Source organism: Rutidosis leptorrhynchoides, unplaced genomic scaffold (assembly GCF_046630445.1).
Source record: "Rutidosis leptorrhynchoides isolate AG116_Rl617_1_P2 unplaced genomic scaffold, CSIRO_AGI_Rlap_v1 contig17, whole genome shotgun sequence".
NCBI lineage: Eukaryota > Viridiplantae > Streptophyta > Magnoliopsida > Asterales > Asteraceae > Rutidosis > Rutidosis leptorrhynchoides.
The window spans coordinates 1-17,358 of record NW_027266418.1 but is presented as its reverse complement, the minus strand read 5'-3'; the positions used below and the strand labels follow the sequence as shown (position 1 = coordinate 17,358).

The 17,358-nt window shown below is 31.6% G+C and overlaps 1 protein-coding gene and 1 pseudogene across 1 annotated transcript; one reads left to right on the top strand and one right to left on the bottom strand.

Annotated features, from left to right (window-relative positions):
* Positions 1 to 453: 453 nt before the first annotated feature.
* LOC139881525 (protein MIZU-KUSSEI 1-like) lies at positions 454 to 1,176 on the top strand (annotated as a pseudogene).
* A 3,981-nt stretch (positions 1,177 to 5,157) lies between these two features.
* On the bottom strand, positions 5,158 to 6,177 carry LOC139881524 (cytosolic sulfotransferase 15-like). Its single transcript, XM_071865980.1, is given in 5 exon segments — positions 5,158 to 5,238; positions 5,240 to 5,302; positions 5,304 to 5,449; positions 5,452 to 5,667; positions 5,670 to 6,177. Coding segments are annotated over 5 exon segments (1,014 nt in total).
* Between the last annotated feature and the right edge of the window lie 11,181 nt (positions 6,178 to 17,358).

Sequence of the window (17,358 nt, the reverse complement as noted above, 5' to 3'; positions counted from 1 at the left end):
TTTCATTTTATCTCAAAATAAATGATTTTTATGTCTAATTTAGATCAATATATGTTAAAAAAAAATTTACCTTATTTTTTATGTCAATAACTTTAAAAATCATGTATTGAAAACGGAGGGAATATAAGTTAGTTTGGGACGATTATCATTTATCAACTTCAAAAGCTTAGGAAATACTACTGTAGATCACTACTTTCCAAACAACTGAAATGCAATACATGACTTGTTCTCACAAAGTATTGCTATAGAACCCAACAATAATATAAAAAAGCTAAATTAAGTCAAGAAGCAGTCCACATCTATAACTCATCATCTTATTAATTATTCAAGAATTAGTCAAACTGTATATTAATTAATCTCTAACGTGCACACCATTAAGTATTAACTATTTAACTATATATATATATATATATATCATGTCTCCACAGCCACCAACAGAAAACCACCACAACAATGGCAACACCACATCCATCAACACCTCCACACATGCCTCTACATTCCTGGTCGGCACCGGTCACGCCTATGACCACCCTCGAAAAACCATCAAACAAAAAAGGCTACTCAAAGTCGACAAGATTCATTCGAAAATGCCGTGCCGTATTCCGATCGTTTCCGATCATCCAACCCGACGCCTGTAGGATGCCGATCGGAAACGGTCTCGGGACACCCATATCCAACGTGGCAGGCGCATGACAGGAACCCTATTCGGTTATCGGAAAAATAGGGTCAATCTTGTCATTCAAGAAAATCCTAGAGGTATTCCTATCGTATTACTAGAACTTGCAATGCACACTGGAAAGTTGCTTCAAGATATGGGAGTCGGGCTCGTTAGGATAGCATTAGAATGCGAGAAAAGCCTCACGCGAAGGTTAAAATCGCCGATGAGCCGATTTGGACTCTGTATTGCAATGGGAGAAATCGGGTTATGCCGTTAAGAGGGAACCGACAGGGGAGGACTTGATGGTAATTCAAATGCTCCAGAATGTTTCGATGGGGGCAGGGGTGTTACCAAGCGAAAGCATCGAGATGAATTCTCATTCGGATGGAGATTTAACGTATATGCGCGCGAATTTCGAACGTGTCACTAATTCGAGAGACTCGGAAACTTACTACATGTTGAATCCACATGATGGAGATAATGGTCCTGATTTGAGTATTTTCTTCGTCAGGATTTGAATTGAGGAAATTTAATAGATAATATTTCTTTATAGAAGAAATTAATGAAAATTATGTATCATTTTACTTGGAAAAAAAATCAAGATTAGGGTCCTTACGATCCATTACTGTTCTTACTTGGGTTTCGAAAATTGGAACTAGAATTGTATATTATATTTGTATAGACACATAAATCTCCAATGTAGGATTTGTACTGTGAAAGATTAATTGTTACCTCTTCTCAAAAAAAGTATTTATTCTTTCCTAGCCAGAGCGTTTCATTTCTGTACGTAACTGTCGTGGAGCAGACAATCAGAACCAGCTGAAGTCCGTTATTATTAACGGCGACGTTAGAATTTCTGACGATATTGCCCCTCGATATTAATCCGTTTTTTTATGGAGCCGTGTTGCCAAGGCAAATAAAGCCTCGCTCAAAATGGGCTATTGTGTATTTATCCTTTTTTGGAATGTTCAAAATCATTCAAAACATAATGTATTTACCATTTTTTAGAAATACTAGTGTTTAAGTGAGCCCAACAATGATTAACTTTATTTCCGGTCCACTTAACAAATGAAAAACTACATCTAGGAAAAGATATCCTAGCTTTATTCCTAACCTCCTGAATGATAATTCCACTACTAGCAAAGCTTGGCAAATCGAACTTGAACTCCGAGATTAAAATTTGACAATCCCCTCTAGGATGATGTGAGACAAGCCAAGCGTAGCAGCAATATCGACACCCTTAAGCTTTGCAAACGATTCCGCTTGCAAAACAATTTCCACCCCCCCCAATTATCCAACCTCGACAGCAATTAAATTCCCAGCATGATCCCTCAACACACAACCATATCTATTCGTTTGAAAGCTAAATAAAAATGATGCATCAAAATTCACTTTTAATATTTCAGGATCAAGGGCCGGGATACCACACATAACTAAAGTATGACGATTAACGACATTAGAAGTATGAGATACCTGATCCAATGCCGAAAGCCGCAACAACCAATGCTTCAGCCTATCACACTTTGAGCAGGCACTCCACATTTTGCACGAAATATACAATTGTTCTATTATTCCAGATCCACCATGCAACCACGATAAACATCTTCAAATTGTCCTCTCCCACATTCTGAAAATTGTCATGAATTCAACCATTGATTTGGTACAATATTTTGAAATTGTAGGATCTCTTAAATGTCGAGAATTTGCGAATAGATTTCACCCAACAACAATCACGAAACAGGTGCGATATATTCTCATCTTTCGTACCTCACAGTGAGATGGCTATAGCATTCCTCTCTTTTTCATCTCATGATCCCTTTACACAATTTTCTTGCAAAGAATGTCAATTCAGAGATAAGTTAATCGACCAAAGAGTCTCTCGATAAGTTTTTACCTAGCTTAGAGAGTTAGGAGTTTTATCCGGATATTATTAATTGATGGATGTAAATTAGTTCAGCCATTTTTAATAATATATTCCTGGTCCAACTTAACTTACACATTGTTGTTATATAATGAAAGTGACTTGCTATGGGGACTACGACGATATATTATACCTCCCTCCGTCCCTAATTACTCTCATATTTTGAATATAAAATGGATAAAAAAAATGACACTTTAATTAAAAACGGAAATAGTAATTGATAATTAATACTTAGATTATTACTGGTGAAATATTTTAACCCTTTAAATATGCTTGAATATATGATCACTCCCTTTTAGTTTTAAAAATTTAACCCCATTATTTTTCTAATATAATGATTTCCTCATTTCCTAAATTTTTTGCAGACCATTATTTTGACCGTTAACATTCTAAAAATATTTTATTTTCAAAAATATAATTTTATTTTCAAAAATATAATTTTATTTATGATTTTAACTTTGATATATATAAAAATCATTGACCTATATTATTTATATATTAGATTTGGAGTAACACAATTTTTATTAATTTAAACACAAAGTTATAGCTTATGAAAATTATGCACTAACTAAATTTCACTTTAATATATTATAATTCAATTATAATTTAATAAAATTAAATTTCAATTTAGTATTTTAATTATTTACATATAAATATAAATTATAATTATTATCTTGTTTATTATTATTAAGGGGATAGTGATAAATGATGAATTATTTATGAGGATAAAGCGATATTTTCCTAAATTACAGGTCAAGATAACGGTTATTTTTTCAGAAAAAGTTTAACGGAAAGAGGTGATGCTATATTATTTTGCAAAAATATAAGGGTTAAATTAATGTGGAATTAAAAGGAGAAATAATATATCAAGGTATATTTGAGGGGGCTAAAATATTTCATACTTTTCTTTATTAATATGTTTTTTATTTGAAATTATTAATATGTTTTTTTTAGTTTCTCGAATATCCTCACAATCGATAACCGTGAGACTAATCCTTTTAACTGCCGGCTCACGAAGCAATAAGAACGACCACAGAGATTAATATGCTTATTGTATTTCACTTAAAGTGTCATAATATATGTATATACATATTTGAAGTTTTAAGTCTCATAATATATGTAAATTAGAAGAACTTTATGCTAAATTTGACATTAGTATTATCTCTTTAATTTCCTTTTTTTTTTTTTTCTTCCTTTTAAAATAAAAAACGATATATATATTTTTTAATTATTATGGATAAAGATATGAAATTTCAATCCATATAGAATCACCATAGAATTTTATTATATGGATAACATTTCTATGATCGAACGAAGGGGGACCAAAGCTAAACACAAATACTGATACAAAAAGAGAGTTGTCATGTATATATCTATATGTGTGTAATGATGCCTTAGTACAAATATGAGAGACATTACAAAAGGTTGGTTGATTAACATAACTTTTTGGGATATAAAATGTAACCTCTCATTGCTGACCACAAGTCAATTTGTACAATAAGCAAGAAAGCATTAAAATAGTTTTACTCTCAAAAAAAGGAAGAAAATATTTTGAGAAATGTGTGGTAGTATAGAAAAATCTATGATATTTTTTCTTTTGAACATATATTCTGTTACAAGGATGTTTGGAATCTTTCGATAGACATTTTGAATGAAATATTTCAAATTAATTACTATCTGAATAATTGTTTCTTAAAATACTTTTACCAGTATAATTACCTAAGAATACAACAAACTATCGTTAGAAAAAAAGCCTAAGAATACAAACAAACACATAACTGCATTATCAAAAAGTACACAACGTGGCTCAATTAATTTGAGCATCTCCACTGAAGAACCAGGTGATTTTTGGGTTTAAATTTAAAATTCAACATAGTAAATAATTAAGATACTGATATGATTTATGAAAATCTAATTTTTTTCTCTCTAAAACTCTCATTTTAGGGTTTTTATTTTCTCCTCGAACCCAAGTTGTACTTTAAAAAGTAGTATCATAACATTTACTTACCAATAAATCTTTTTATCATTTCAATTTATAAAAAAAAAATTAACTTGAAACTTAAGAAGTTAGAATATGCAGAGAAATTGACCTCAAACTTTATGTGCCCAAATTCTTTTTTATTTCTATTTATGTATCATATGTTTTAAAAGTTGGCCTTTTACATTATCATAGATGTTCTTAAGGCATTTCCACCGACTCCGATATGAGTATATGTGTTCGCCTCTTAATTAGACCAACGTTGAGTGGATAGATGTATTAAAAAACACACAAATTATTTTCGTTTCAAAAATAGATATAAATTTTTCGATGTATACGGTTCATAAATTACATACGAACATAAAGCAAACTAAATAATTGCATGATAACATATCGAACATTTTTTACATTATCATAACTTTTTTTTTTTTAATAATATATGGCGATAACTTATTACACTCTTAATTTTATTTTCTAAATATTTCAAATATTAATGCAAGCTTATACTTAAATCATTTAAACAAGTCTAAGGAGAAGAGAAAGCTAATGAATATTATGCTTCCACTTGGCCACTATAGAAATTTGACCTTCCGATATTAATTAGATAGTCCTAAAATCCACATCACTTCCAGCGAGCTTCTCCTCAATGACTCGTGACAATTGGACCACCATTGAAGGAGAATAGATAGTTTACAAAGTCACCAATTTCACCTTTTCTAAATAAGTGCTTATTTTCAAAGTTTCTTAATTGACTTCCCACTTTTGTTCACTTCCAATTCCTTCATTTTCTCAAAGCTGCACAATTTAGCAATCTCTTCGACCACTCCTTCCCTCTCTTCTTCTGGACTAAAAGGACAACCTAAAAAAGTTGCCATCTTTTCAAGTGTGATACAATATCTTCCTTCATATCTTCATATTTCAGGAATAAGATCTTGTTTGGATTCTCCAAGCTCTCTCTCCAATACCCCAACATATGTTCCCAAAATGGACCAAAACCAATAACCCCTTTCCAATACATATCAAACACTTCTTCTAAAGGCAATGGAGGGAGATTTTGTGGCCTCAATTTGTTGACAAAATGCCATGAGGAAATAAAAGTATCAAAGGGTTTCTACACAAATAAATAATCTTTGTGTTTGACTTTTTGATAGAGTCTTCTAATGAAGGAAATGGGACATGGGTCGCGAAAAGCCTAGGCTCGAATTCGTCGACTTTCGAAAGTTTCGGGATTTGATTGTTTGCATAGAGCTTGTACTCAAAGAAAGGGACTAAATCATGTGAATTTGAATTGAGCAATGGATGGTTTGAGCTTGGAATGTTAAAACGGCGTCGTCTTGCTGTAGCAAAGACTAAGGATTTCAACCAAGTAGTGCCTGATTTAGGAATGGTAGCTAAGACAACATCACTATCTCTAGCTTGAAAATGCTTTTGAAAAGCGATAATGGCCTAAATTTCTTCTGGCTGGCACCAAAAGTCTTGGTACTTATAGAGATAAGAAGTTCTCCAACCTTTCTCTCTAGGAAGAGAAAGCAATACTTCCTTGCACTCTTGGCTGACTTTCTGAATACCATCGTCCTCCAAATCAATATCTAGCGATTCGCGGGGTTTTCGGAAGCTCATAAAAGCTAAATTGGGAACAGAAGTGTAGTTATGGTGGTATAGAATTGGACATGTTTTAAAAAATAATTTGTCGCTCTGTTTGTTTGCTCAGCTCTCAATTCAAAAGGCCAGGTTTTGAGTGTTTGAGTGGTGTTTTAGAGTCGAACTACACTCGTCCATTTATAGTTGAACTTGCATGCAATTTTGTGAAGATAACATCGTAAGAAGAAAAAGGATTTGCACACGTGCTCAATATTTTTTATTTTTGTGAGCCCTTTAATTTAAACATGTTTCTATATTCTTCTCTTCCATACGTCTGCTTAAACGAAATGAAATGACGTCAATTAATCAAGAAATATTACTATATATATATACTCCGGCTGTCGAAATTAAGTCGGCTCTAAACAGTTTTGTCTCGTTAAAATTTTACCAAGAACAAAATCAAGATGAAAGAAAAAAAGTATAATATATTATTTTTTTTAATGGAAGCATTACTTATATTTTTAAGATGACACATTCCAATGCCATGAATTAACTTCTCAAATATTATGGTCGATAGAGATTTTGTGAATAAATCTGCTAAATTATCACTTGAACGAATTTGTTGCACATCAATTTCACCCTTCTTCTAGAGATCATGAGTGAAGAAAAATTTAGGAGAAATGTGTTTTGTTCTGTCACCTTTGATATACCCTCCTTTTATTGAGCTATACATGCAACATTATCTCCATACAATATCGTAGGAGATGATATTTCTTGATGCAATCGACTCATGTTTGGATTTGTTGGGTTAGCATTCTCAACCATACACATTCTCTACTTGATTCATGCATTGCAATTATTTCCTCATGATTCGAAGAATTTGCTTTGTAGAATGCCAGGATATAGATGTACCCCCACATGTGAATAAATAGCCGGTTTGTGAGCGACATAAATGTGGGTTGGATAATTAACCTGCATCTACATATTCAATCAATTGGTGATGCACAATTATTCGCATAAAATAAACCCATATGAATTGTTCCCCGGAGATATCGAAGTAAATGTTTTACCCCGTTCCAATGTCTTATCGTGAGTGAAGAATTAAATATTGCTAACAAATTTACAGAAAATGATATATCAGATCGTGAGTAATTAGCAAAATACATAAGTGCACCTATAGCACTAAGATATGGTATTTCTGGACCAAGCAGTTCTTCATCATCCTCTCGGGGACGAAAATGGTATTTCTTTATATCGAGCGATCGTACAACCATTATAGTACTTAGTGGATGTGCCTTATCCATATAAAATCGTTCTAAGACCTTTGTTGTATAAGCAGATTGGTGAAGAAAGATTCATAAAAAAAGTGCTCGAACGCAGGTCGAGACAAAACTTTGTTATTTCTAAATCTTTCATTCTTTCTTTAGAAATATTCACTGTATTTTCCAACTCTTTAAGAGTCCCAACAATATTCAAGTCATCCACATATACAGTGATTATGACAAATTTTAATTCATCACTTTTTATGAAAACACAATGACAAATTGTATTATTTTTATAACCATGTTTCAACAGGTATTCACTAAGGCGATTGTACCACATACGTCCAGATTGTTTTAGTCCATATAAAGAATTTACAATCTTATTGAATAATTTTTTTAAGAATTTTTACACGCTTCAGGCATTTTAAATCCTTCAGGAATTTTCATGTAAATCTATGTGTCAAGAGAGCCGTATAGATACGCTATGACAACATCCATAAGACGCATACCAAGGTTCTCATGAACAGTCAGACTAACAATATATCTGAGGGTAACCGCATCCATCACATGAGGATATGTTTCCTCATAATCAATTTCAGGTCTTTGAGAAACACCTTGTGCAACGAGGCGAGCTTTATATCTCATAACCTCATTTTTCTCATTTATTTTTTCGCACAAGCACGCATCTGTACCCCACTGGTTTAACACCTTTAGGTGTTTGAACTATAGGTCCAAATACTTCACGTTTTGAAAGTAAAGTCAATTCATATTAAATTGCATCTTTTCATTTTGGCCAATCCTTTCTTTGTCTACATTCATCGATAGACTTAGGTTCAAGATCCTCATTTTCATTCATGATATCAACAATTGCATTATATGCGAAAAATTTCATCGACGACGATATCGTTTCGTTTTTCAATCTTTCTCCATTATAGACATAATTTATTGAGATCTCTTCATTATCATTTGTAGGTGCCTGAACCTCTTCAAAAGTTTTATGATTTGTTATGTCTAAAGTCTCTACCTGACCACATGTCTCTATATCTTGATCACCTTGATTATTTTCTTTTTTTCTTTTACGAGGAATTTTATCTTTAGGATCAAATGGTCTACCACGTTTAAGTCGTGGTTTACTCTCATTTGCACTAACGAGTTGTCCTACTGGAACAACTCGAATTTGATCATTCTCTACTGGTATATGAGACTTAGTGATTGTCTTTGGATTAGAGAAAGCATCTGGTAGTTGGTTTTCAATATTTTGCAAGTGAATTATCTTTTGAACTTCGAGCTCACTTTGGCTTGAAGGAGGATCAAGATAATTTAATGAGAAATTTTTTCATGCAATCTCATTTTCTATCCTCTTATTCTCTCCCCCTATTGTTGGGAAAATTGTCTCATCAAAGTGACATTCGGCAAATCGAGAAGTAAATAAATCTCCCCTTTTTGGCTCAATATATTTAATTATGGATGGAGATTCATATCCAACATATATTCCCATTCTCCTCTTAGGACCCATCTTTGTGCAGTGTGGTGGAGCAATCGGTACATATACCGCACATCCAAAAATTTTAAGATGGGAAATATTAGGCTCTTGGCCATATGCCAATTGCAATGGAGAGAATTTTTGGTAAATTGTTGGCCTAATCCGTACAAGTGACGCATCTTGCAAAATAGCATGTCCCCATGCCGTATTGGGGAGCTTTGTTCTCATGAGCATTGGTCTAGCTATCAACTGGAGGCATTTAATAAAAGATTCAGCTAGGCCATTTTGTGTATGAACATGTACTACATGGTGTTCAACCATTATACCATTTGACATACAATAGTCAATAAACGCCTGAAATCTAAACTCACCGGCGTTGTCAAGACGTATGCGCTTGATTGAATAATGTGAAAATTGTGCTCTTAATTTAATTATTTGAGCAAGCAATCTCCCAAAAGCCATATTGCGAGTTGATAATAAACACATATGTGACCATCTAATAGATGCATCTATTAGAACCATAAAATATCTAAATGGTCTATATGAAGGGTGTATGGGTCCACAAATACCACCCTGAATACGTTCTAAAAATGGGAGGGATTCAAACCCTACTTTTGTTGGTGATGGTCTCACAATTAATTTTCCATGAGAACAAGCACCACATGAAAATTCATTAGTTTGAAGAATCTTTTCGTTCTTCAAATTATGCTCTTTTGAATTTTCAATTATCTTACGCATCATATTTGATCCGGGATGACCTAGTCGATCATGTCAAATAGTAAAATCGTTAACCTTTGATTTATTATATTGTTGGCGAACTTTTGGTTCATAACAACATGTGTTTAATTGCACTAATGCTTGTATAGTACAAGCCTGATGATAAAGCCGATAGCTTTTCTGAGACATATTTTTCACCATGTATAATTTTTATAATATTGAAAAATTCCCTTTCATTCTCATCAATAGTCTCAATATGATAACCATTCTGACGTATATCTTTAAAACTTAACAAGTTTCTCTGAGACTTTAGGGAAAGAAAAGCATCATCTATGATGATCTTCGTTCCTTTAGATAATATTATGATGGCTCTTCCTGAACCCTCAATTATTTTTTTCATTTCCCAAAATGGTATCAACATTAGCATCAAACTTTTTTCAAATGAGAAAAATATTTTACGTTCTTTAGAATCATGTGCGTTGAAGCACTATCAGCAAGACATATTCCCTCTTTATTATTCTTAGATCCATCCATAGAATTGTATGTATTCATATTCTTCATACACAAAAAATATATATATATATAAAAATATCTTGAAGTTACTAAATTTATGTATAAAGTAAAATATTATAAATTTATTAAAATGAAACATAAATTATAGAATTTTAATACACTTAGACGTGCTATTATTTGAATACAATTAAAATGACCTTTCAAAAGTAATTTTCATCAATATAAGTAATTTTTTCAAGACTCTTGAATATATCATCTTGATTTGTGTTATCACTTTTGTGAGCAAAGTTTATTTCGACTTCATTTGCCTTTAAAGTAAGTTAGCCACAACCCCCTTTCCCTTTTGAAATCTTATAAGCCTGATAAGACTCAACAATATTTTTAGGGGAACGACATATGCGTGCCTAATGACCAGCCAAACCACATCGATAACACACAGTCTCATTGCTTTTTGGAGCTTTATCGTTACCATCATCTTCTTTTACTTTTTCTTTTCCCTAGTCATTAAATTTATCCACCTTCTTGTGACTATAAGGATGATGGTAATTTGTACGTCACGACCATTGCCACGTCCTCGTCCACGGACTCTACTACGACCGCGACTATTATATTGTTTGTGAGTTGTAGCATTCACTTCAGGGAATGCAGGGACACCAGTGGGACGAGCTTGATGATTTTTTTTATCAACAATTCATTATTTTGCTCGGCAACCAATAAGCAAGATATTAAATCAGAATATTTAGGAAAATCCTTTTCATTATACTGTTGCGCCAAAAGCAGGATACCCGCATGAAATGCTGATAGAGTTTTCTCTATTAAGTCTTCATCAGTAATTCTTTCATTACATAATTTCATTTGAGAATTTATTTTAAATAAAACAGAATTATAATCAGTGACAGTCTTAAAGCCTTGGAACCTTAAGTTCATCCAGTCATGCCGAGCCTTTGGCAGTATCACCGATTTTTGGTGATCATATCGGTCTTTTAGACTTGCCCACAACTCTAATAGATTTTTGACTGTCAGATATTCTGTTTTTAAGCCTTCATGCAAATGATGATGTATAAAAATCATCGCTTTGACCTTATCTTAATTTGATGCTTTATTACCATCTTTAATGGTATCTCCAAGATCCTTAGCATCAAAATGGATTTCAGTATCCAGAATCCATGATATATAATTTCTTCCAATAATATGAAGAGACTCAAACTCAAATTTCATCAAATTTATCATGATGCTATAAATTCAAAAGATAATAAAATTAAATTTAATCATGACTATTTCATGTTTAAATAAACAAATATATTCAAAGATATTAACAACTTGTTTAATTTTCTATGCTTGCTATATAATAAACGTAAAATATAATTAAAAGGCCGGGAGCATCGACCCACCACGAAAAGTTGATTCAATCATCACCCACGATACCATTATTAACTCATCAAATTTATATTATAGTCAATCATGATGTCGATCGAGGCTTTTTTTTCTTTTTTAGGACCAAGCCTTTTTCCCCTTTTTTAGGACCAAGCCGATTTTCTAACAGGAACTACACATATGTTAAAAGATATCAATTCTACATATATAGTAGCTAGCAAGATCAAAATGATAAAAGAAAATGAATATAATTTATGAAACCGGTGATGGAAGTAGGGAAAACCCAAATGTGTATGACCAAATACAACTAGGAGCAAAAGTATGAATATCAACGAAATGAATTTGTGATTGCCTCGGTGCAAAAGGAAAATCAAAGATTCATCTTCTAAAATATATTGTCATAATGTTATCATAATTAATTCAAGGGGGGAAATATATTTTAAATTAAAAAAATCTAAAATTCTAAATAAGTATTTTTTGTTAAAAATTAAGACGAAAAAAAAAAAAGAGAGAAGTCCAAAAAACAAGAAGCAAAAGAAAGAGGTTGTTATTCTGTCGGAATCTGCCGTTGCCCACCTCAACAACGCGACCAAATTTCCACCAAAGAAAAAGAAAAGGCTTGCTAGTTAAAATCAAGGGATCAAATACTTATCTTGTATTTCGGTTTATTCAGCTTGTATCCCCATATTTTATTAAATTTAATTAATTCTTTTAAATTATTAATAAATTATTATTTTATGATCGTATATTTCGGGATATTCAGCTTATGTTTTTTTCTAAAAATAAATAAATTATTCAGCTCATGTTTTTATTCATATTTATACCGAGTTAGTATTTTATTTTTTATTAATTTTTGTCAATGATTGACACAAAATTATTCAAACCCAAGCTGCATACAAAATTATTCGGGTTCGTATTTTTTGGCATTGAGCTCAAATAAGACTAATAAATAGCCATTCTAAATTCGGCAATCATAGATAAAGTAGTCATACTATTCACACATCTAAAAAACATCAAATTTTATTCGCCTTCAATGCTTTAACATTCAAAGACAACCAGCAACATGCCAACATGTATCAAGCTTAAAAGAACTCAGGTTGATCAAAAGGGAGTTACGATATTTTTTTTAATATATTATAATTATGCGGACTGCACGACTCGAACTCCTTACCTCACGAATGAAGGAAAGAATGATCATCAATTGAGCCACGTCCTGATGTGCAAAAAAGAATTACGAATCTTAATTACGATACTAGTTTGTAAAATGTATATCGATAAGTAATTAATAAGACTTATCACGTATATTATTATATATGTATATTACATGACTCAAATTTAAGAATGTTAAACTCGAAACATCTAGCAAATATTACGTGTGATTTTTGGGTGTATACATCGTGCCATGGTCCAGAGACACGCAATGAACACAAAATCAATCCGCTGAATGCTGAGAATTATGGCGGTCGTTATGGAAGTATTCCCTTTCCTTCTTTTTCCCTTTCCTCGAATGACGATTAAGGCCATGACCATGGTGATCATGGTGAAGAGTGTCGAATAAGTCAGAGATGTCCATGTGAACACCAGGATCATTGGCACTATAACTGCTTCCAAACATAATTGAATTATTAACGGATTGAAAATTGCTATTCACATAAGTGCTCAATGCATCATCTTCAGGCTGATGATCTACATCGTCATCATCGCTGATCAATGACGCCACCCCTTTCCGATGATTATAATTATCATCGTCTAATTCAGCTTTCATCGTGGCTCCAGCGTTGGTTCCTGCAAGTGTAATTACCTTGATGCCCTTTTCGTCATCGGTCCGATCATGATTGATATTGTTGGATCCGCCCGTAATGCGATTAGTCAACACGTTGACCATATCCCTAACTTGGCGATCGAATTGTTTTTGCTTATCTCCTTCCATTGCAGGCAAGGTGGCTGAGTAACGTAGGATTTGAAAGTTAAGAGTCTGAATTTAGAAATGTAATTTATTATGATATATAGTATATCTTATAAGGCATGATAGGTACCTTACTTGAAGATTGAAGAAAACATTTATTCTTATAATGAAAAAGCATGAGGATTACTTGAATTGGGGTTTATCTTTTCTTCAATGAAATTCACTTTATGTGATTCTCTGGGCTGTTTCCGTTCGCTTGTTCGGAGGGAAACAACATCTAATTCTTTTTATTTTTTCTTTTCTCTGAATCGTATTTTAATTTAATCTTGAAAAGTTTTTTTTCTTTAAATATGTGTCATTTTGACAAATTTAAGATAAGAATGACATGTTTATTCTATTATATCCACTTCCTTAATTAGGTGTATTTTCCACTTTATATATATATATATATTAAATAACTTATTATTTTAACGTATAATGTTTAGTTCATTTTATAGTCAAATTAATTTTATAAGTGATCACAATATTCATACACAACATATGTAGAATACATTTGATTAGTTATTTGGACAAAATAACGTCAGACTCCATAAAACAATTTGATCAAAATTAAATTGATCATCAATTTTTTTAACACATTTACATTGTACATATATCAAACATATGCCAAACTTTATTAAGATTATAGTGATAAAATTACTATTTTTATCATAATTTTCTCAATATAAAAATCTTAAAAAATGACAATTAAAAGAATGAATAAAACAATCACGTCTTCAACTTTTAACCATTATTACTCCTCCCGTCCCTAACTACTTATATTTTTTTATATATATTTTATATAAAAAATAATAATTAGGGTTAGTGAGTATATACTCGATAGTCAGGAATTAAATGCAAGTGATTAATTATTGCTCTGCGAAAAGAATTAATATCATGTATTTATAATGCAACCAAATTAATATAACATATTAGTCAAAAATGCATCCAATACATAATCATTAATATTTTAAGATTGTTAGACAAACTATTGTAAATAAATACGGAGGATTATTTATGTATAAGCATAATGAATAATGCAATCATCGTATAAAACCATTCTAATAATAATTTCATTATAATTAATTTTTTTATATACATATATATATATATTACAATAAACCAACCTCTCGAAAGAGAAAAATTAATACCGCACTACTAGACCACTATCCAGATTGACATATCATTATAATTAATTAATTAATTAATTAAAAATAATAAGGGTATTAAATATATATATATAAATCTAGGAAATAGAAATGTGAAAAATATAAATTAAACAGGAGAGGGATTCGAGAAATCAAACAAAGTTTGAGGTACGATAAACTCTCTTTCCTTAAAGCATTAATGTTCCGAAACAGTGTTCATCGAAAATTGGCATTTAATTCCTAGAATGCAACCGACAATGAATTATGAAATAGTAAGTAATTCAAAGCTCTCGTTGAACTAACTATGTTTCAAACTCTTGGACGAACTAAATTCGGAAGAAGTTTGCAGGCTTCAATAGGATGTTGTTGGGAAGTTTTTGGTGTATTTGTGTGCGTTTCAAATGAAATTAGGTTGTCATTTATAGACAAACTTGAAGAGCTTGATAAAGAACAATTGCCAACACAAAATCATTTGAACAAAACCTAGCATTGCAATTATTTCTCCAAAAACTCTTGACATTAATAACTTACTGTTATGAAACTTTGTGGATGTATTAATAACATCTTCTTCATTTAAGTCTTGTAAATGAATATGAGTTAATATTCATTTATTATGTCTATTAAAATAAGTGAAACCTATCATTTGAGAGGCTATATATATATATTAGGTTTTGTATCAAACACAACACAAGAAGTGAATAAGATTATCTCATATACTATCTATCTCTCGTATTATATTTATACTATCTATCTCTCGTACTATATTTTATTTGTTTTACAACAAGTTATCACCACGAGACTCTTACCGGCTGAGTTATAAGGTAAATCGTCTATCACTTGACGGTGGTAGTATTTTATTTTGTCTCAATTCTCTCTTATTCATGGTAAAATGTTTAAGTAGTATACGCAAATGACTTGACAATAATAGAAAACAAGTGTATTGAGTTTTTATTATGTATATATGATCACAAATGAATTTATTTAAATCACAATTCTTAATGTCTTTGAATATATTGTTTATTTAAACATGAAATAGCCATGATTAAATTTAATTTTATTATCCTTTGAATTTATAGCATCATGTTAAATTTGGTGAAACTTGAGTTTGAACCTCTTCATATTACTGGAAGAAATTATATATAATGGATTCTGAATACTGAAATCCATCTTGATGCTAAGGGTCTTGGAGATACCATTAAGGATGGTAATAAAGCATCAAATCAAAATAAGGCCAAAGCGATGATTTTTATACATCATCATTTGCATGAAGGCTTAAAAACAGAATACCTGACAGTCAAAGATCTACTGGACTTGTGGACAAGTCTAAAAGACCGATATGATCACAAAAAATCGGTGATACTGCGAAAGGCTCGACATGACTGGATGAACTTAAGGTTCCAAGGCTTTAAGACTGTCAGTGATCATTATTCTGCTTTATTTAAAATAAGTTCTCAAATGAAATTATGTAATGAAAGAATTACTGATGAGGACTTAATAGAGAAAACTCTATCAGCATTTCATGCGGGTACCATGCTTTTGCGCAACAGTACAATGAAAAGGATTTTCCTAAATATTCTGATTTAATATCTTGCTTATTGGTTGCCGAGCAAATAATGAGTTGTTGATAAAAATTCATCAAGCTCGTCCCACTGGTGTCGCTGCATTCCCTGAAGTGAATGCTACAACGCACAAACAATATAATAGTCGCGGTCGTAGTAGAGTCCGTGGACAAGGACATGGCAATGGTCGTGGTCGTACAAATTACCATCATCCTTATAGTCAGAAGAAGTTGGATAACTTTAATGACTAGGGAAAAGAAAAAGAAAAAGAATATGATGGTAACGATAAATCTCCAAAAAACAATGAGACTGTGTGTTATCGATGTGGTTTGGCTGGTCATTGGGCACGCATATGTCGTTCCCTTAAAAATATTGTTGAGTCTTATCAGGCTTATATAAAATCAAAAGGGAAAGGGGGGTTGTGGCTAACTTACTTTAAAGGCAAATGAAGTCGAAATAAACTTTGCTCACAAAAGTGATAAGACAAACCAAGATGATATATTCAAGAGTCTTGAGAAAATTATTTATCTTGATAAAAATTACTTTTGAAAGATCATTTTAATTGTATTCAAATAATAGCACGTCTATGTGTATTAAAATTCTATAATTTATGTTTCATTTTAATAAATTTATAATATTTTACTTCATACATTAAATTTAGTAACTTCAAGGTATTTATATATATATATTTGTTTATGAAGAATATGAATACATACAATTCTATGGATGGATCCAAAAATAATAAGGAGAAAATATGTCTTGCTGATAGTACTTCAACGCACACGATTCTAAAGAACGTAAAGTATTTTTCTCATTTTCCATTTTGGGAAATGAAAAAAATAATTGAGGGCTCAGGAAGAGCCATCATAATATTATCTAAAGGAACGAAGATCATCATAGATGATGCTTTTCTTTCCCAAAGTCTCAAAGAAACTTGTTAAGTTTTAAAGATATACGGCGGAATGGTTATCATATTGAGACTATTGATGAGAATGAAAGGGAATTTCTCAATATTATAAAAATTATACATGGTGAAAAATGTCTTTGAAAAGCTATTGGCTTTATCATCAGGTTTGTACTATACAAGCATTAGTGCAATTAAACACATGTTATTATGAACCAAAAGTTCGCCAACAATATAATAAATCAAAGGTTAACGATTTTACTATTTGACATGATCGACTAGGTCATCCCGGATCAAATATGATACGTAAGATAA